Genomic DNA, 22630 nt, shown 5'->3' with positions numbered 1-22630 from the left:
TCAAATGCACAGTCATTTCAGAAAATGTACTTAGAATCGCTTTCAAGCTTTAATGCTTGTGAATGTAAAATACAAAAATTATATTTGGGCAAGTATGTGTCATGTGGCCACTCAACAAAGTCATCTTACAGCCCAGAGGGGCTAGGTTGAACATCTATCGACTTCATGACCACAGGCCCCTTTGGTAATAACTTGCATTTTTATACATGTTTACTGTTAGATAATATAACTAATGGGTGACTAGAAGAATAGAAAACTCTAAATTGTAATGTAATCGAATTTAGAAGTCCAAAATGGATACTATCATTGTATTGTGATTTTAATGCACAAATTATGCATTTTTGAGCATTTTGACATTGGAGATTATGACAGGCAAGATGGACCAAAGGATAAACATTTACTATATAAACATATACTATATACTAAATCCAGAGTAAATTTTCTTATTGTATTATAATTATCGATGTCACTTCAATGTTATTGTATATATTTTATATATAACTCAACATCCTGCTGAGTACCTGGAGATGTTCCACCTGGGGAACAATAAAGACTTATTTAGATAAAAATAATGTCATAATTTATTCATTGATAGATTGATTTATATTGTTTATTGGGAACCGGCAAAGTAACCCCAACTAAAGCTGTCAGAAAAGTATAGTTAAGTAAAAAGTTCGATATACAGTATGCCATTGAGATGCAGTAAAGTAGAAGTATAAAGCAGCAGACATTTGAAAAACAGATCAAACATCTGTTCTTTCCCCCAAAAAAGCAGTGACGTTGGTTACCAAAGTAAACTTATCAATAAGGTTACGAATAATGTGAACGCTAGCTCTAGCTGAGGTAACGTTAACTGTGCTAAGTTTAGCAATAACTAAAATGCATAGTTCAGATTTTTAAGTGAAGTTGTATGAGCTGATGTGTTATGTCACTGATTTAACGTGGCGTCCTCAGCAGTCCGTTGCTTGCTTTTTTTAGAAGGGCTTAGCAAAAATCTTTTTCACACTAAAACATACGTAAGTGAACGTTTGGATTTGGGGCGGCTGTGGCGTAGTGGAGAGCAAGGTAGTTCTCCAATCAGAGGGTCGGTGGTTCGATACCCGGCTTCGGCAGTCGATGTGTCCTTGGGCAAGACTTAACCCCAAGTTGCTCCCGAAGGCTTGCCATCGGTGTGGACTGGATGTTGCATGAATGTTAGTTAGAGTCTGATGGTGGCACCTTGCATGGTAGCCTGTCATCAGTGTGTGAATGGGTGAATGATATGTAATATACTACTGACTGTAAGTCGCTTTGGATAAAAGCGTCTGCTAAATGACTGTAATGTAATGTAAATGTAATGAATATACAGGGAACACCACTGGGAAAAGAGATGCAGGTTTCCATTTACTGCACTCCATAAAAACCTCTGCTTGTGTCCCGATAATGGAATGCTCAAACATTTGGTTGTGTAGTTATTGACTTAGCAGCTGGGCCCTGTTTCAGAAAGCAGGTTTAACAAAGTCAGAGCCTTAACCTGAACTCTGAGTTTACTATCTCTGAGATTTTGGTTCCAGAACAGCTGACCAGAGTTTGTTCGATAAACTCTGAGTGAGTGATGAAAGAAAAAGCCATCATCAATGGAGCTCATATTCCACGATTCACCATGGCAACAGTTCAATAAAAGGCAGAGCCTCCATTTAATCCAGTGGAAGTAGTATATTGATGCATCTAAGATATATGTGGACTCAGACATTTATCTTTAAACAAGAGCCTGAGTCAGAGAGGGGGAAAGTGTCAATAAGTAAACACAATTACAATGTAATTGTTAGACATGTATTTGCTATTTATCAGCTCCTTCAAGAATGTAGTTATGTTAAACACCATCTGAAATGCTGATAAAACCTGTTGAGACTACACTCAGCCTATTTAAAATAAAATCACTTTCAAACTACATTCTGCAGCTGCACCACGATCCTGCTCACTGAGAAATATTAACATATTATCTCTGATATTATAGAAATGATGTTCCATCAGTGACAGCTGTAATCAACTGTGTGCAGAGTCACAGTGTTTTATATTTATATTAAAAAAAAAACTTCCACTCGCAAAAAGGACATGCAGAGGTTTCACTCTGAGCTGAGGGTGACTCGACTCTTTGTAATATTTAAACGTGGGGGCAAAAAAAAACACTTTTCAAATAAATGATTGACAACACATAAAGGCAGTAACTTTGGATTTCCCTGAGTATAACACTAATATCTAACCAGGATTTACATTCTGACAGACTGTACACCTTCAATGTAACTAAATGTATCTTTAGAATTGTATTACTACTAGGAGCTACTCTTATCAATACTCTCAATACTGCTCTTCTTCATGACTAAATAATTGCTTTTAAAAACATTTATAGAATTTGAATAACAAATAAATTCAAATCAAATTAAGAATTTATTTATATTTGAAATATACCTAAATATTCTTTCTAGAGCAGCAACAGTAATGATTTTAAAAGCAAAGTCACTATATGAAGTAATTAATATCTATGTCAAAAAAAACATTTCTCTGTGAAGTTTATAAAGAATGAATAACACAAACATCATTCAGAGTCAGTCATTCCTCCTGTTCTCAGTCCTTCTCCCTCTGCTGATCCTATGCCTGCAGGTACCGCTGGTAAAGGGAGGAGGGCTGGAAAATTCCCTTCCAACCTCTCCAGGTAAAGAGTATCACTATTACACAACTTTTAACCATGACTAGCTCCAAATCCACTTTACCAATGCAATTTCATTCCTAGGCCAGGTGATGACAACTGATCCATCTAAATAAAAAGTAGTTGAAAGCTCTGGAGAAAGCAAGTAAATTGACCTTGAGCCAAGATCAGTTGATAAAACCTGATTGAACAACTTTTATGACTTGTTTTCAGAGGAAAGGTCCCTGTCAGGGCAGCTATGGCTCAAAGTGTCGTCCTCTAATTGGAGGGATGTGCCATCGGTGTGTGAATGGTTAGTTTAGATCCTGGTGGCGGGTGGCACCTTGTCGCCCCTACTCTCAGTGTATGAGTGCGTGAATGTTGACATGTAGTGTACAGTGGACGGAAAACTAGAAAGACGCTAGAAAAACATTTGGGATCTAAAAAGGTTTTGTCAATTTGGGATAGACTTAAGAGGACCAAAAAGAACGATTTCAGCTGATTTCAGCTGTCATTAGTTTTGGGACACCGAGCACTTTATTTCTTCGCTTTTGTTATGGGACACGAATTTGCCCTTTTTCACCAGCATAAAAACTGTTGTGTTCATGTATGATATGTACCAGTGGCAGCATGTATACATATAACAGCATGGGGCCAAGGATGGAGCCTTGGGGAACACTACAGAACAGAACAGAGGGGCCACAGAGGAGGAGGCATCAACCACAACTACCAAAAACGTTCTGTTTGACAAATAAGATTTGAACCACTCTAGGGCAGTATCCCGATGCCACTTTTCAAGGAGATCCAATACATTACAATAATCAACAATGTGTTTAACATTAAGAGAAACGATTATTCTTGCCAAATCTTACAATTCCATTGCTGTTTTACTTAACAGGTCCATTAACGGGATATTGTTTTATATGCTGGTGTTTTGGTGTCCGTAGCATTGTCACAGCTCTGTTGTTCTTTCTTTTTGCAGTGTTTCCTGTTCCTGGATGGAGCACTGGACAGGAAGAGTTCTGAGACGAATTGTTGAATTGAAACAAATAATGGGTGGGCGGAATAGCAAATGTTTTTGATTCAGCCTGACATCTGGGGATATTTATAGAAAAACTATATCTCTGAGTATCTGCGGAGAAGAATCACAGCTGTTTCACAAACAGGAGAGGAGCATCCAACTCCTTATTTATTCACACAGCTGCAGCTTATATGAGTAATTATCAAAAAGCCTGACTGTATACATAAAATTCTTAACAGCAAGTTAGTTACTAAAGTGGATTTAGATATTGGGCAGCTTGTGCAGAATGGCACATTGGTCTCTTGATGACTAAATGACAAAACATTTTTTACGTCAATATTGTTACCTATTGAATACTTTATAGTATTTCTATGGAACTAGGGCACTCTATATGAAAAGGGTATCTTGGAAGTTCAGTGATGCCACAAGGAGTTTTAAAGTGCTTACAGGGAATTATCAAGGAAGCTGAACTTCCAGGGCTGTGTCCGCAATCACTCCATATTATAGTTCACTATATTTATCCATTTGAGTTAAAAGTGGTCCAATGACATATACAGTATACTGTCTGCTAGCAATCAAACCAAATGGAAATCACAGTAAATGATTAGCTCATTGTAAAATACAGTGTCTGTTATATTGCAAGGAGTGAATGAGGGAACCAGGGAGGGATTTCAGACAGCCCAGTACACTGTAATACATCCTACAGCATGTGTGACTGTGAATCACTTTTAGGAACGCTCACACACGGCAGGTGTTAGCAATAGAAAGAAGATGACAATATGTCTTTAATTGCGTATCAGTACAGTTGCTATGGCGAGAGGATCTTTGCTACATGTCGAGAGAGCTGTGATCATCACTCCACTGTCAACCAAGTAAGGCATTTGCATTGCAGCTACGTTTCAGAAAAGTTACCACAGAGGTCTAAAAAGCCCAGATAGCAAAAGTTGTTAATTAAACTTTAACTTAGGGTGAAAAGGGTTGATTACAAAATAAATGGCAGATAAGTACTGTATTTATAGTTTACATGTTGAAAAAATATAATTGGATCAACATTATATTATGGTTAAATATAGCAATGGTAATGTCAACATTTCTTTAATATTTTATACAATATTACTGTCCATGCATTTTTATAAAGTAGAGAACTGAGTGAGACCATTTCATGGGAGGGGGTCTCAAAGATTCTAAATCAAGCAACATAAGCTGTGGACAATTATTATATTGTGCAAATCTTTTTAAGGAATGTTTGAAATGTTTCATGACAAAGAAATCAAAAAGTGCCCGTTACACAGAGACTGCAAGGAAGGAGGAGAGTGGAGCATCTAGTGTTTAACTTCCTGTCACGCCAGTTTCTGCTACTGCTTCTAAGAGAAAAAGGGTAAGTTGAGAATTCTTAATTACTTTTATGTAAGCTGATTTTGCGATAATAAATGTTTGCTTTTTGTGTGAATAATAACTGCAGTGTCTTTTGCTAATTTTGTTAAGAGTGCTTTTGCGGGGGAAGAAAAAATCATGTCATATCACGTCTGTGGCCTCACAAATGCAAATTATTTAGACAACTTAGTTGCTTTCTATACACTTTTAACACGAGTACTGGGGCTTATGTTAACCTTGCTGATTAAACGTTAGCTTAAACATGGCGCCAGCCAACATTAAGCTACATATTTATAAAGCTTTTCGGGTTTAACATTTGCTTACATGTGCTCTTGGAAGGTAAGCAAGTGTAGCCAGTGTAGCTTACTAATAAAAAAGAATAGGCTAGAATGAAATAAAGCCCTCTAAAGAGGTTATGTGGCAGACTGGGTCATGGCAACATGCAGTCTGATGTCATCAGCTTCCTCAGAGGCAGATTTCATGTTGCACCCCATCTCATGAAGAAAAGAAGAAAGAAAAGAGGCCTGAACATCAGCATAAGGAAAAGTAGAGGGATGAAAGCAGAGGTTTCTATGGATGAGCTTCGGCCACGCTGCAATCCGTGCTGTAGAACCACAGAGTGGTTCATGATGGTGCTAAAAATCAATCATAACGAGTGCTTTTAATTTGTTTTCAATTCCGGCCATCAACATAGATTCAATACTTCTGCCTGATGGTATTTTAATGTTTTATCTGTAATATCTGTTTTTGCTATATGGGAGGTCACTAAGTCTTCCCCCCAACTTTGCCAATATCGTAATAGGATTAACTGGTTCCCTAGTGTGATAGAATATTGGTCCCACCCCATTTCTGTTTAGCATCCAAACCTGAAGAAACACAAAAGGTTTCAAATGTTTAGCTTGATTGCAACTACTTAACATCCAAACCCATGCGCCAATTTACAATAAGTGATCCTAGTATCCACTTGACAGTTACGTTTTGTGACTCAACATTATATGAGTATAGGCATAACCCTTTAAGAACTGTTGCCAATGGGTTCATCCATGCGCACATGTGCAGTCCTGAAGATTTTTTTTGCGCCTTTGTGCCCTGCCCCGACCTCACTTACATCTGCACTTGGAACAAATAACAGCTGTGCAACCACAATTCTGCTCCCAATTTAAACCGTCATTGCTTCATCTGATGTTTGTATGTCAGAGGGGCATACAGTTTTGTAGAATACTCCTATACTCATAGAATGTATAGTTACAATATATAACTAACTCTCTATATCTTATAAGTTTCATCCTGTAGGATCTGTCGCTATTGGGTTAAGGGCTAAACTGATGTAGTCTGTGCCCACTGAGGCACAAAGGTCTACTTGCAGACAACACAGACCAGTTCACAAACCGTAAATGCCTCGGGTAATAAGATAGGTAGGCAAAAACTGTGCCACGGTTTATAGCATGTCAGCCCTGTTTTGAGAAAAAACTATTTTGACACAGCCCTGCCGTCCCTGATTAGAGGTGCACCGTTTGACATGCATGGTGCACCTCTAATGCACCAGATCAGGCAATGCCTTATCTGCCATCGAATACATTGAACACTGAATGAGTCAGGGAGGACTCAGATGCATCTCATAGGTAGAAAAGGCATGGAAAAGTTCAGGATGCCGCTGCGCAGATGTCTTCCACTGGCATCCATCTGAGGAGGGCCATGGATAAGGATAAAGTGCCTGAGACAAATTGCGCACTGGGCAGAGTGGTTGAGACACTGCCTCTGCCTCATTCTGATAAGACAGAGGGAAGAACCCCTCAAGAAAAATTATTCTCGATCAATAGGATATTTTTAAGACTTAAACTGTAAATGAGGGATTTGGCTCTCAAGTTGTTGTGCTTCTATCATCTCTAATAAAAAGGCAGGACGGCAAGAGACACAGCTTGCATACGTCTCTCAGGGCTAGGATGAGCTCTGTCTTGGGGGATAGCATCTTGAGAGAGATAATCGCTATTGGCTCAAAAGGGGGACCCCAAAATCGTGAGGGACCAGTGGGTGTACCACTGTGAAAAGGAAGACACGACAGGTGTCTGTCGTCTGACTACCTTGAAGAAGTGGTGGGTTGATGTGCCTACAGCATTCACCTTAACTGTAGATGGGGCCAAATCATTGTGTAGCAATGTTTGAAGGTAGGCCAACATGAGAGGCTTTGGACATGACATAGGATCAGAGTCTCTCTCCGCACACCAGTGCTGAAAGCGTACCATCTAACCATGTAACATGCTGTAGTAGAGGGGGCTTTACAACATATAAACAAGTGTGGGACTCAGTTGTAGTGTTGAAAACATATGACAGCATCAGTTTTCAACTATGTGTGTCCATGGTGTTTTGGATGATGAGTCATCCAGCATCTCTCATCTGATCTGCGGGGGAAGCTGCAACATGTGGAGCCAGATGTTATGCTGCATCATTGTTGCCATGTTTAAATTCCTCACACTGCCACTGTAGAAGCAGGGGTGAGGGTCGGAACAAGACAAAGGCTACCAGTGCTCTGAGTTTTCCTGGGTCTCGAAAAGCTGTCTCCATGAAGGGCCAAGGCTCTAGGAAGCGAGGCCACAGCGGAGGACATCTGGCAGACGGCTTCTCCTGGTAAAAGAAAATTCTTCACAACTACCCATGACCTTGGGGATGAACCAAATAGCAACAGCTCTTAGAGGGTCAAGCCTATAGGATATAGAACCTTAAGTTCCAAAATATGCCTAACTAAAAAAACAAGCAAATTAAAACTAAAAACAAGACAACACCAATGGTTTGAGAGCCTCACAATGTTGGTCATATTTCATTTAAATGCAGAATTTAATAACATATTTTATAGCTGCATAATTCAAAATTTTACTGCCTTAAATTGCTAAAGAGTATATCCATAGTCTTTCCCATTCTGCAGAGAACCTCTACCATCGACAAAACACCAGAAGAGTGACTTTATGTCTTATAATTATCGTCAATTATCAGTAACAATTATGTCAATTTAACATTGTGTAATCAAATCACTCATGGTTATATTGCGTCCCGTTCTAAATGAATCTAATCAAAATATTCAAAACATGATTTAACCAGGACCATCACATAATTCTATGATTAAGGTTAAATCTGATAACGTTTACATATTATTCCCATGTAATACTTAAATGGCCAACATCAATTTAAAACATCACTGTTTTAACTCATGGTGAAAGAGAATGTCCCACCACAGGTCCATTCATGTAAAACATGCAGTCAATTTATGTAAGCCCATTGATAATAATAATAATAATAATAATAATAATAATAATAATAATAATAATAATAATAATAATAATAATTAAGCCTTTATTAGTCCCACAATGGGGAAATTATTTCTCTGCATTTAACCCATCCCGGAGGAGCAGTGGGCTGCAATGAAGCGCCCGGGGAGCAACTTGGGGTTAGGTGTCTTGCTCAAGGACACCTCGGCATGTTGACGGTAGAGGGGTTTGAACCACCAACCTTGTGGTTACGGGACAAGCACTCTACCTCATGTGCCACAGCCGCCCCGATGTCATGAACAAAACTCTATCTGTTTCAGTAATACTTTACTTTTAGATAGCGGCATAAGGGTTGAAGTTTTAAAATGTGGCTTGACGCATCCTTGAAGAACACCAAGAGAGGGAGTAGCCCAATACACATCGGCTGCTCTGATTGGCTGTTATGGTTACGTCAATCATTTGTCGACGTTATTTGCATTGTGAGTCCAGCCTCTAGATAGTACAGTCTCTCGTTTTCCTCTCTGTGAAGAAGTGAAGCCCAACTCAATACATTCCTCCTGCTCTGGTTTTAAAGGAGCCAAAGCAGCTGCTGCTTGATAGGAGTTTTCTACAGACGGGTCCGAGCTACATTGTAGCTGAAGATATTCATCTGTGTTTTCGAGCAAAATCAAGAAAATGACACATTTTAACAAGGGACCAGCCTACGGATTATCTGCTGAAGTGAGAAACAAAGTAAGTGTTCGAGTCAATGTCTTTACCTTTGTGTCTAAGAGGGAGAACAGTTTCCAGACACACTGAAAAGTGAGCAAAGAGATCGCTAACGCACCCGGGCTGTCTTCAGAAACACATAGACCGTTAGCTCTCGTTGTTTCTCTCAGAGAAAAGCAACATGCCGAACTCTAGGCGGTCCATCAAAGTAGCAGTTTAATGTCCATTAATGTCCACGCAGTAGAAAAGGCTGCCTAAACTCTCGGAAATTTCCCGGAATTTCGAGAACTTATTTCCATTCTTGTGTATAAGATTAAGAACGAGAGCGCACTTGCATGCGGTGAAATGAACTACAATTCCCTAAACGTAAACGTAAGCCAACATCAACAAAGGTAGATGAAAGAAATCTGAGCAACGTCGAGCTGTTGAGATTTTAGCGGAGTATTAACATCTCCAACAAGTTGAAGTCCAGCTTCTTAACTTTAACTGAAGTTGTCCAAACTTTGGGCTGTTTGATGGTCACGTTATTAAGTGATTATTGTCGACGTTAGGCCTCACTTAAACCACCTCTCAATAATGGGAGAGAACTTTCTTTCCTTCACTCTTTGTGTGTGTGGATTATATCACATGAGCACTTCTCAAATGTAGTCATGGAATTAAAGCTGATAAGTAAACTTGTTTTAGTGAGTTTGCATTGTGAAGAATTTTTGGCATTCTGTTAAATCCAAGTTTGCTTATTGTTTGTGTAGGCAGGAGGGCCCCAGCTGGGGCTGTATGGCTGCCTCCTGGCCTTTTTAGATATCTATTCATTCACTCACTACATTTTCCCGTTTGGATATGTTGCTGATACAACTCTATCTAAATAAGCTTATATGAAGAGGACTAAAGAAAAACACCATTGTAAAGTTTTTGCATGTTTTCATCTTTAACCTGTAAATCACGTGTACTTAAAAATCACTGATCAACATTTTTAAAGCATATGGTAAGTTCAAATGTTTTTCCATTCACTTCAGCACCCATGGATTGCCAATGGTTTCACCATAGTGTGTTTGGTGATTTAGAGGTTAACTTCAGTTTGGTATCCATCATAAGGAACATCATATCTGTTTTCAGCGCTAAAGTGAAGATACCTCTTCAAGTGGGGATATATCTAGAGATGTCCCGGGTATCATTTTTCTGGGCTCCAGTTTTGATAGTAATAGACAACAATTATTAAAAGCTAGAACGATGACAACAAATGGAGGGAGAGCTCTGCCAACAAAGGGGAACTAGTCAACAAGTTAATCTATCGTGGATGGCATCACTCTATCGAAGCTTTGAATATTTGCTGTCTATTAGTACCAAAACTCTGGAGCCCATGAAATTATTCAAAAATCTTATTTCATGGCAGAGCATTGATTTGTTGTCTCTCTCGCTTGCTCTCTCCTTCTCTTTCAATGCAATTCAAAGGCTTTATTGGCACGATGTTGTGGATCAAACATCTTGCCAAAGCAAAGAGTCACATGAACATATTAATAGTCAATAATATAAAAAAAAAAAAGAAAAGTTATCATCATGAAATAAAAACTGTATGGTTTCAAAATATGACTTGCTTTTCTCTCTCTCTCTCTCTCTCTCTCTCAATGTCTCTGTCTCTGTCTCTCTGTGTGTGTTTGTGTGTGTGTGTGTGTGTGTGTGTGTGTGTGTGTGTGTGTGTGTGTGTGTGTGTGTGTGTGTGTTAATAAATCAGATACATGAATCCCAAAATTAAAACCAATACCAATGAATGAATCCGAATATTTGGGTTCAACCCTAGAAATTTGGACAGCAAATTTATGTAATGTTATGGCGAATTCATCACTTTTGTTCAGTGGGAGTTGGCACAGCGTGGAATTTAATATTTTGGCATGACATAGATTAGTGGTGCAAAAGATATCTGATCCTTTTGATGTTTTATCTCTCCGACTATGCAGTTAGCTAAATAACAACAGACTTTGACAAGAGGGGTGACCAACCTTTGAGCGCTTCCCTGTCGTCTCTACATCTTTGCTGAACTTCATTGTGATAGTTAGGTAGTAAGACCGGCAGGGGAGCCCTTGTTGCCGCCAACTGTGCTTGCAATTGGCCAATTATAGATTTATAAAAGGTGTCAATGTCTTGGGGTGTCTAATTTATAATCCTTGCGAGATATTTTTATATAGCAGCTGTGCAACTGTTGAATGCATAATGAAGAAACACAGAGTACACATGTGCAAAACTGCTCTTTCTGCTCAAAACTAGCTTGTGCTTTAAGTTTTTAGTTCTGGTAAGCTGATTTCCCAGATTCCTCTCTTACCGTGGGATGACTCCGAGGTATGTACTCTCTCAAACGGCCATGAATGTGCTTCTAGTGGCAGTCAAAGGTCCAGCAGACTCCCTGTCTTACTAGCAGAGTCACAAGTGGACAGATCTAAGTGCGGGTGTGAATGCACCCAAGATGTGTTGATGACACATAATGATCTGACTTATCTCTCTCTCCCTCTCTCTCTGTCTCTGTCTCTCTGTCTCTGTGTCTTTCTTTTTTTTAATTTTTTTAATTTTTTTTTTTATAAAATGGCAGTGAAATATGGGGTATTTTGTCACATTCCTAAAAAGGAATCCCTCTCAATCATCACTTATGACTCAATAGAAGTGTGGGGTGGTGTCTGTATCTGCAGAAACCCTGCCTTATACCTCAATTATTTTCAGTTTTCCTTATTTTTCTTTGTTTGGGACGTTTCTGAGCTTCAGCGAGCATTTGGACACAACGTCTGGGTTTAATCCCCAGCCAATAAGGAGTTGTGCAGCCCGTTCTCACGCTCAGGTCATATACCGTCGCTTTGTCACTTAACAAAGATTCTCTGGTCCACCTTAAAGGTTAACCCACTTTAAGTGTGCTTGAGCTGTTGCTGACTTCAGGGCTAACCTCCTTCACTTTATTCATCAGTTGCTCAACAAGCAAGACAGAGGTCTTGAGGAGTTGTAGCATTTATTCATGAATAAATAAACTGTACACACACTGCTACGTTCACAGCTGTAACATTGCTGCTGACTTCACACTCATCGTCACTCTCTCTCAAGACTAGACAGTTGCTAACGCTTGCAACACACAAGTGCAAACCCAGACAGAGTCTACCAGGCAGACACACAGCTGACAACCTCACAGTCAAACTAATTGATGCGTGTGTCCCTGGCAATTCACACAACATCATGGATACTGGGGACTGCCTGTTTTGCGCATACTTTGCAGCGGAAGATAAATTTGATTTGTGCATCAGGTTATCGTTCCAGCTGGGTTTCTTCTTAAACTCCACTGACGAGAGGTTAACCTAATGTTTCTGGAGAGGTCACAGTTGCTATTGTTTAAATCAGAGTAGGTTTATGAGCACAGTATCTGGCTCGATCCCTGACACTGGTAGTGTATGAGTGCATTCCTAGATTTATGTTTTAGTTTTGTAATGTTTATGAAAAACGTTCAGTTCAGATTTATCTGACTGCTTGTATTTATTGATGAAAAAAATCACTGATCCATGTGCAGTGATATAGAAAATTTGAGGATCTAATACACTGGGATGCCTCCAGGATTGTTGTGCATTTGAATCAGAGTTGGGTGAATCATAATCTAGTCATGAGGCAAATAAAGATTCACACCTACTACAGACTATACATTTAAAAAAAAGGGTCATTAATAGTTTGCAAATATAAAGTCATCTATCAAAACAATCACAAACTCAAGTAAATAATGTTATCTACTATGTACATTTATCCATTACTTATAGATGACATACTTGCATATAACTATACCATTACTTTTCCTGATGTTTTTGCCGTGGTATTATTTCAGTATCTGTATAGAGATATTTAAGCAGGCTACTGTATCAAATAATTTTGGTACCCTGACAACACTACTCAAATCCATTATGCTTCGTGATGAAGAGTCATTACAAAGCCGACAAGAGCAAACAACAATGGGGACAGAGGACATCCTTGAATGGAGCCACAAAAAGTGAGAATAGGCCAGATTTTATACCATTAATATTGGTGGTGCAACAGGGGATTTTTTGATCCATGAATCAAAACAGGTGCCTTTGCTCTACTTCATCAAATGATTTTTCAGCATCTAAAGAGAACACAATTTCATGATAACAAGTAATTTACAAGTATTATAGAAGGCCTAACAAACAACCCACTTCCGTCCAAGACTGAATCCTAAATTAAAGGTCCTTTAATTTAGGATGCCCTCTTGCAGCTCTACTTATTTATTTTTTGTCAATAAAACCTCCATGGTCTGTGTGTGTTTTGATAAGTTTGTTTCATGGATTAAATCATTCTTAACCCATGTGTAAATTGGAATCACTCAGGTGTTCTGTCACAACTGCAGTTGCGCAGGCCCAGTTCATTGCAGTAAAACCTCTGTGAGAGAGTGCAAGTGAATAAAAAGAGGAGGTCAGGCAGGGGCCCATATGGGTTCCACTGCATGTGGTGTGATCAGTAGTCCATGCTCTTCTCTGCTGCATACATCACATTCCTGAAATCCTCTGGTGAGGACCCCATCCACTGGGCCTTCTGCCCACTGCATTTCTCTCTTCAGTCTGCTCAGTTGGCATCACAGTGTTCTTCTAGCCTGGGTAGTAGACATCTGTTTCAGGTTTAGTTGTGGCTGTCTTTCTCAATCATATTTTGTTGTAAAAAAATAAAAAAAAATAAAAGTAGAATTCTACAAATCACAGGGTATTCTGGTTTAAAGGGTTATTTAGATAAACAAATATTTATTTATTTTAAGTCAAATTTAAATGAAGTATCTTATTAATGAATGTTGTTTTGCACTTACAAACACTCAAGCTTGTATACCTAATTTAAGGCTGTGAATGATAAACATACTGTAGTTGTGAACCAGTTATGTTACTGCATGATAAATAGAACTTGTATTTGAAGTGATAGAAAATAACCTCTTAGTGTTGGTAGGCTTTGAAACATGGTAGATCATCCAAGTTTTAGCTAATGACCTTTTATCACACGCCACATCTTTCCCTTTCCGCTGCTTTCCATTCGGCTGTTGTGGCTCTTTGCTTTGTATTCACCAATCAGTACCTCCTTACTAACTCCAGCATCCTAACGCAACATTATTAGCGAATCATCTCATCTGTCAGACGTGTAGAAATAATTCAATAACAGTTTAAAACCACTTGATAGTTGGAGGTATAGTTCGTCCTGCAGAGGTCACAGGCTTGTTCTGGGCCCAACCATGGAGGTCCGGGTGTTGTATGTTATCTTTTAAGGTGTCAGGACATAATGGAATTTGGGGTCTCTAATTTTACAAACACATCAGATCAGCTGACCAATCAATTAACAGATTCAGGCTGAAGGGGGGTTGCTGTCCGGTTTAAAAAAAACTTCTACCCTTTGGTTCCCCTCTCTGAGCCCCTATTCTCCTTTTCTCCTCCCAGACACTAAATTGAATGAAATATTATTTTTGATGGCGGACCTCCATCCATTTATTCTCCTCTCTGCCTCCACACCCAATGATTCAGACCATGTTCCAAAACTACCATCCTTAGTCCGGAAAGGAGAGAAATGGAGGATGAACTCTTTGCCTCCTGAAACCAGGCAGACAGGCAGTTTCACCGCAAGGCACCTGTGGCAAGTAGGAGTCGGGGGGCAGGCCCATAGGAGGGCAATCAAAGCATTGGCCAATGCCACCAAAAGGAGGAGCAGTCACTGACTGTGGCTGAAAAGAGGAGCTGCTGTCTGGGCTGCCAAGACCATCTAGAGACTAACCATGAGATACAGACTCAGGGCTGATCAGCCTGCAGAAGGCCTGCCTCAGCTGAGGGTGTCATGTGATAGAGGTGTCAGAATGGTAGCAACATCATATAATGTCATCTTCAAGAATTTTAGTGCGGACAATTTTGGGGGTTGTAACACCCTGTACAACTAATTAATGTGGTTCAAGTGAGGATTTTCTTGCTTTCCTCTGTTTTATATGCATATAAAAAACATGGATGTAAACTGAATATATTTGATTGTAGGGCTCTTGGGAGGATAAAACAAGACATTTGAAGATATTACCTAGTAATAATTGCAATGGCATAGCATTTTACAATTAAACCAAAAATGACGTATTGTTCAGTTTCAGATGAATTTATGAAGAAAATAATGAGCAGTGGCTGTCATACATCTAGGATCCTTCCCTCTTGAAACTGACTTTGCCTCTGAGTTGATGACATGGCTCCCCTCACCACAGTATGTGGTATGTGGCGTGTTTCTAAGACTGAGATGGTAATATATTTACTGAATAGCAGCCTCTGTTTGCTCAGCCTTGGTTCAGTACTGAGTCACTCGGCATCATGCTGTTAAAGAACTGTGGTTGGATGATTTTGTAATCGCACTCAGTGTTTCACTTAACTTTACCATCACTCTTGTTAGACCTTGTGTAGCTGAATTCCTGACTGGAACCCTTTCGGACTACATAACCCCTGACTGTGCATTTGTATGTGTGTGCAGGGAAGGTGTTTATCTCAGTTTCACTTCCAGCTGGCTCAAATCATAACCTTCCGGATCAGTTTAATGGTTCCATCAAAAGAATTGGATCCCTTTTTTCCATTGCCTGATTTTCTTCTGAGAGTTCTTGGCAATCTTCCTCAAAAGTAACTGCTGGGAGAAGTGAATGTTCCTCCCTCCAATCATTCCAGGTCTTTGGCCTCTGTGGGGTTCCTCTGTGTTGTCAAACTCCACAGACACAAAGCACTTCACATGAATTCCTTAGTGAAGCAGTTTTCAACCATGATATTATAAGTCAATAAAATCTAACCTTTAACTACAACCTAGATGTGTGAAGAGACGTCATTATCTGTAACCCTGATCAACCAACAAAATGATCCATCTCTGTATCTGTATTCGGATAGAAGACTGGATTGTGCCTGCTTTATACCAGATGTCATGTTAAATCGGGCAAATGTTGTATTTTCTCACCCAATATTCATTGAAAAACAATGAAATGCCTTCAAAGCATCAAAGTGATTCAATATTGGTATATAATTAAATATGAAATATACAGTATTTCCACATTGTAACACTGTAATTCTCGTCACTCTCCTATTTTATTTTTAGCTAACTTTTAAGAACCACCCCAACTTTAGCTGGGAGGCATTGAACAAGCAAAAGACTGAGTGTTACAGTGTGTAACATCTTAAACCGATGAATATTGACCAATGGTTACAGTGTTCCAATGTTATGACTGGGTTTTTAAGTTGAGGAAATGAACACATAGAGCTATAAACCGCAGGCTCTGGGTTTCATTTTGATGGCTAGGTTGTTGGGGTTTGATGGCATCTGTAAGCTAGGCTTCTGTCCCGCTAGCTTGCTGATGTCTTTATGTCATATAGTTTGGTAAACATAATGCACAACATGATTTACATTTAGTTATCTTTGAAATGACTGTGTTTGTGTGATTGTACAACAAGCTAGTGTCCAACCTAGTAGTACTGTTGTTATGGGCCATACCACAACTTTTTGGTTGACAAACACCCAAAGACTCAAACTAATCTCTTGATAATAAATACATCGTTTGATTTATTTTCTATGCAAAAATGCCAAACCATTTTCTCTGTTCTGTATGACTGAATGATTAATTGACATAATAATCAGCAAACTAATGATGGTATAAAAATATTTGGTAGTTGCAAGAGTTTTGATCCAGGACTGATTAATACAAGGGCAAATAACGAACACGTCCTAGAGTAAAATTAGGTTTTTTTCCTGGGGCCTTTACTTTCTTGTGTCTTCCTGCCATGACATTTGGTAATATGTTTATTAATGTGGTGAAAAACTATGAAATTATGACGGCCATTGTGGTGCCTGTGGCAGGAATATGTCCAGGTCCCAGCTGACATGTTCAGGGGGATGATTACAGTGAGACAGAACAATATTCTGTAGTTATCTCATTTTGAGCCTACACCAGATTATGTTGTTTTTATTTAAAGGATATGATCACATTTTTCAAGTTATTTTCTTAAAACAAGAATCAGGTGCCCATATGAATATTGAGTCCGGTTGTTGTTTCTTCAGACATTCTGTAGATTGAATTAATAATAAACAACCAGTAGATTACCTGATAATGAAAATAATCCCTAGTTGCTGACTGGCCTGTTAATTCGGTTCACAGTGAAATGTTCCTGTTTCCTGTTAGAAGTTTTGAAAAAAGGTACTTGAAATTGGGTATTTTCTAATTCGCATCACTATTAGAAACACATGTTGGAAGTATAAAATTCTACATAAAAACACCCGAGCAGGAGGAAAAGAAAACACATTAAGAGTTTTCATTGTGATTTTTGTGGAGGCGTGCTATCAGACAGAGTCAATGGACAGAATCATGGACAGCAGATGGTTTCTGTCTTGTGGTTCTTCTCTGACTATAAACTGAAGCGGACTCTTTGCCCTGCCGTGGATGAGCAGAGAGTCTGTGGGAAATTGATGCAGTGTCAGCCAACACTAAAAGGCTGTTTATTCTGTTTAGAGATTGAAGGAGCAGCTAATGGGAAGATGATTACTGTACAATAAGATTTAACCTCTCAACGCAACACTCTCAGAATGAGCCATTCCAAATTTCTGTTGTCGGACTTGCACATCATGTTGATCATGGGAGGACTGGGTAACTGAGGATTTGATTTAGGGTTCAGTATGCCTGAAACGGAATACAATAGTTTGTAAAATGTGTCCTCCAATCATTCCTGTCATGGCCTAAGTGGAAGCCTCCCTGAGCCCTCTCTCAGAGCTCTGTCTTTTGTGTGTCTTTGTTGTCTTGATGTGATGAATCATACTATATTAAACATAACAATATACACTTTCACAAGCCAGGATGAGTTTTTTACGTTGTGCAGAAAAGTGAGTACAAAACAATTGTAGACAAGTACATGAACACATATACGGTCTAAGAAATTATACTAACTAAGACAGGGACAAAAACAAAAGGGACATACGTCACATAGTTTAGGCTGAGGAGTGAGAAACGGAGAATTGGACCGAGCTGCTGATTGTCAAAGTGACCCAGTGTCGCTTGGATTTATTAGTTCTTATTGATATTCACCGTTTTTTTTCCCAATGTGAAATGCAGATTAAACATGTTTTATTTTTCAGATTGCTCAGAAATATGACTCACAAAAGGAGGAGGAGCTCCGCTTCTGGATTGAGGAGGTTACGGGAATGTCTATTGGAGAGAACTTCCAGAAAGGCTTAAAGGATGGAGTCATCCTCTGCGAGTAAGTTCTCTGTCTGTCTGTCTGTCTGTCTGTCTGTCTATGAGTCTCCGCTGTCTGTCTCTCTTTCCGTCTGTCTGTGAACTGACAATAAATTTAGCAACCTGTCTAACATGTATGCTGGAAGAAATTGGAATAAAATGTATCCTCAATAGTTGGTGGATCTCATTTAGTTTTTTTCTTTCCACTCAGACTGATCAACAAGCTGCAAACTGGTTCAGTGAAGAAAATCAACTTTTCCCAGCTGAACTGGCACAAGGTAACACCAGTGAACTGGAAACAGGACAGAAGCTCCTTCCGTTCAGACCTTTCACTGCTTTTCACTTACTTATTTGTGCTGTGTTGTTTCTTCCTCCTGGTTTTCTTGGACTCCCTGTCCCAACCCCCATCACTCCTTTTATTTATTTTTTCCGTTGCTCTCTGCAGCTGGAAAACCTTGGGAACTTCATCAAAGCCATCCTGGCCTATGGCCTGAAGCCCAATGACATCTTTGAGGCCAATGACCTGTTTGAAAATGGGAACATGACTCAAGTCCAGACCACACTGCTTGCACTGGCCAGCATGGTGAGTGAACACAGAGTACAGAGGGTCATTGTCTACTGAGGACCTAATTTTCTACTGTTACAGGAAACAAATGTAATGTAATTTGACCGGCATGTCCTCTCTGTCAGGCAAAGACTAAAGGTATGGACACAAAGATTGATATCGGGGTGAAATATGCAGACAAACAAGCTCGACATTTTGACGATGAGAAGATCAAGGCCGGTCAGTGTGTGATTGGACTGCAGGTAACTATGACTGGTGGTTAAGTGGTTATTTAAAGCCAACAGATGAACCTGTATCTTTAGGCTGATGTCACTCAAAACTGACAATTTGTTTTAAGCTTTAAATATACCCACTTTAGTTCCAGAGAAAAAAACAAATGCAGCATTTTTCCTAGAGAGTCCTATTTCTCCTGCAGTGAAACATTCATTGGGCTCTTTAAAGCAGGGCGAGCAGTGACTGGCTGCTTTCAGTTTCAGTTACCTTCATTTACAATGCCAATTGTTTCTTTTTAGTGAGTTACTTAAAACAAGTTGGACTGATAAGTGATTGGGTTTGGTGAAATCCTATCGCTGGTCTTTTGCCCTCAGATGGGAACAAACAAATGTGCGAGTCAGGCTGGGATGACTGCTTATGGAACCAGAAGACATCTGTATGATCCAAAGACTCAGACTGACAAACCCTACGACCAGACCACCATCAGCCTGCAGATGGGAACCAACAAAGGAGCCAGCCAGGTCAAGACCTACTTTTCTTATAATGCTGCCTATAGTTGGATCTATTACTATTCAATAAATCCTTAAAGGAGACCAGATCTATTTAATACTTAATTTGACAACAATGTTTTTGTCTAAATATAAAGTCGGATGTAGCTTGGGGACACAGTTCCATGTTCACACTGCTTAGTTGCCTTGTTGAAATGATAAAGCCACGTTGCTTATCCTGGAACATGGACTGCAGTGTTTATATTGGGTCATTTCATCCTGCCTGATCATTACATATGGCAGTATTGCCAGTTTCCTCTGTCTAGTATAAACCTGATGAAGCAGCTATATTTGGAGGATTCTTTTTGTGTCTGTTAATACAGATAGTTTTGCTTTATGTCTCCAGGTGTGAGATATGTGTCATAGATTTCTGCATCTACCCCTATACAAGTTTAAGGTGAATGTAATTTAGTTCTGATAACAGCAGTTAAAAATTACATATGTGGATTATTTAGAGCAACTAAATCACAGGCTCAGAATCAGCCTGTGATGGGGAGGAGAAGAAGGAGCTTCGGTGGTAGCGACATGTTGTGTCAAACACCTGTGAGACATGAAATAGGATCCAGGAGGCCCAAATGGAGTAACATAGCCATGAATATGAGGATTTATCAGACCCAAGAACACTGCACAGTAATTTATAGTGCTCTCACGCAGGACTTTACAACTCCATTTTTACTTTTTTTGCGAGTAGTAGAAATCCTCTCTTCAGTTGCATAAAAATCTATCAGGTATGTGATTGGCCACTGCAGCGACTTGCTGGATGAAACACAATATTATGCAGCAAAAGTTTAATCTATTATGTATAGACTAATACCACAAATGGCAAATTTGCCTCAGAGGGCTTTACAATCTGTACACATGCGACATCATCTATCCCGGAACCCTCACATCGGCACAGGAAAAACTCCCCTAAAAAAAACCTTTAACAGGGAGAAAAAAGGAAGAAACCTATGGGAGAGCGACAGAGGAGGGATCCTTCTCCCAGGATGGACAGAAGTGAAATTTATGTATCGTGTACAGAATGAACAACATAATAAAATAATAATCAAGAAGAAATTATACATATAGTGAGAGTTATAATAGCTGTAGTAGCATTAATAATAATATGCAGCCGAACTCAAGGTTGAACTGATTAGAGTTTGGTGGTCAAAGGTCATTGTGACTTTTTTAGCCGGAACATAAGAATTTAAATGCTAATTACAACAATTTCCCAGAAATGTCTAAAAGGTTAAAGTAAAGTGATGACATTTCGGACAGACGTGGATGTAAACTGCAACTTGACTGGTTGGTGGAGGCGTACAACCGAGAGGAGTTAATTCTAGTTCATGTATTTTTCAAATCTGTGGGAAGCACAAACTAAATTCCGTTCACCTATCTAGTATTTGGTTGAATGCAGAATCCTCAGAGACAAATGTCTCAAAACCGGAATACGTAAAACCCCTAATAGACTGATAGACCAGGAGGAAGTAGGAAATGTTTTTTGTTGATACAATGTTACAATGATGCAATGATGATTTAAGATGTTAAACTGATCCTTTAAATTGTAACATTTCGTCCTTCAGGTGAGGAATAATGTCACATTCTAAAATAACAGTTCAGTCTTTTCATGCAAATTATTTAGTACATTCTAGCATGTATAATGTGTTTACAATCAATCTGTGAGATAACTTTACCCAAACTTTAAATGTATTTATCTGCAAGATTTTCTCCAAAACAGATTATTCAGTACAAGGGAAGTATATGTATACTAAAGTTTCTGCTGCATCCTGGTTCCCTGCAGGCGGGCATGTCAGCCCCTGGTACGCGCAGAGACATCTTTGACCAGAAGGTGGCGCAGCAGCCGCTGGACAACTCCACCATCTCCCTCCAGATGGGCACCAACAAGGTGGCGTCTCAGAGGGGTATGAGTGTGTATGGTCTTGGTCGACAGGTCTACGACCCCAAGTACTGCGCCCCCCCAACAGAGCCGATCATCAACGCCAACGGCAGCCAGGGCACCGGCACCAATGGCTCAGAGATCAGCGACAGTGACTATCAGGCTGAGTTCCAGGAGGACGAGTACCACGGACCTTACCATGACGACTACAGCTCCCATTACAATGATCAAGGCATTGACTATTAGTGGAGAGCTCCAGCTCCAAATCAGTATTAACTAGTGTGTTTTATCAACTACACACCAGAGGAAGTATTTTGCTATCCTCACTAGTCTTTTTCTTCTCTTGAAGCATACAATGAAATGTTTCCTTTTTTACCTACACTCTCTGATCTGAGCAGCAAAGGTTGTTAGAAGCTGTTGTGTTCTAGAATAATGAGATACAGTGATGGAAATGTTTTAAGCTTCAGAGTATGCTTTTTAATACACACTTTTTAAAAGTTGTCATAATGATGGAACACTGGCGTAGTAATAACTTGGAGTGATGTGCAGCATCATGGTAAGCTGCTGCATTCCAGGTTTGTATTCCTGGACTGAAACTGGGCTGATGCTCCATGTGAAAGGAATTCAACAATAGGTTGTTCCTCTCAGTGTTGTGTCTGTATTCAGCCACTGTTATCCAGCCACACTTAGTGACACTGGTGTTTTTACTACATTTAATCACTAGATAGTGTTTTTTATTCTTTTAATGATGAGCATGCTTGCTGCTAAGACATTGCAGGTGACCAAACCCAAGCTGACTCTATACACGTACTTCCTTTTTCCATTACATGAAGTATATTTTCATATTATTCCCCTTGTATTCCCAAACTGTATTTATTGCAATGTCTCTCATTGTAAAACAGTCCACTGTTATATGGTAAAGAAAATTCTATGTAATAAATAAAGCCTTAAATTCTTCAATTCTGGAACCCTGTCTGCACAATACTGTTACATTCATTTATGTTACATTGTTTTTTTTATATATATATATATATTATATATATATATATTATATTTATATATATTATATTTATAATATATATATATATATATATATATATGGCATATTACATTGAGTTACATAGTGTTAGGTTTGAGTTTAACTGGTTCAAAACACCTTCTATTTGTG

At 39.2% G+C, this 22630-nt stretch overlaps 1 protein-coding gene across 1 annotated transcript; it reads left to right on the top strand.

Moving 5' to 3' along the window:
• Positions 1 to 8819: 8819 nt before the first annotated feature.
• On the top strand, positions 8820 to 22423 carry cnn3a (calponin 3, acidic a). Its single transcript, XM_054623171.1, has 7 exons — positions 8820 to 9052; positions 18161 to 18282; positions 18472 to 18538; positions 18706 to 18843; positions 18951 to 19067; positions 19413 to 19559; positions 21367 to 22423. The coding sequence occupies exons 1-7, from the start codon at positions 8996 to 8998 to the stop codon at positions 21706 to 21708; spliced, it is 990 nt and encodes a 329-aa protein (XP_054479146.1). The 5' UTR covers positions 8820 to 8995; the 3' UTR covers positions 21709 to 22423.
• Positions 22424 to 22630: the final 207 nt, after the last annotated feature.

Source organism: Anoplopoma fimbria, chromosome 21, assembly GCF_027596085.1.
Source record: "Anoplopoma fimbria isolate UVic2021 breed Golden Eagle Sablefish chromosome 21, Afim_UVic_2022, whole genome shotgun sequence".
NCBI classification, from domain to species: domain Eukaryota; kingdom Metazoa; phylum Chordata; class Actinopteri; order Perciformes; family Anoplopomatidae; genus Anoplopoma; species Anoplopoma fimbria.
Note: the sequence above shows the minus strand (reverse complement) of the source record. Positions and strands in the feature narration are given on the sequence as shown.

Bases quoted from the DNA above. Each gene is read 5' to 3' on its own strand.
- cnn3a (XM_054623171.1), top strand. From the start codon at position 8,996: ATGACACATTTTAACAAGGGACCAGCCTACGGATTATCTGCTGAAGTG. The intron at 18,283-18,471 runs GTAAGTTCTCTG...CTTTCCACTCAG, and splicing joins GATGGAGTCATCCTCTGCGA to ACTGATCAACAAGCTGCAAA. The intron at 18,844-18,950 runs GTGAGTGAACAC...CCTCTCTGTCAG, and splicing joins TGCTTGCACTGGCCAGCATG to GCAAAGACTAAAGGTATGGA.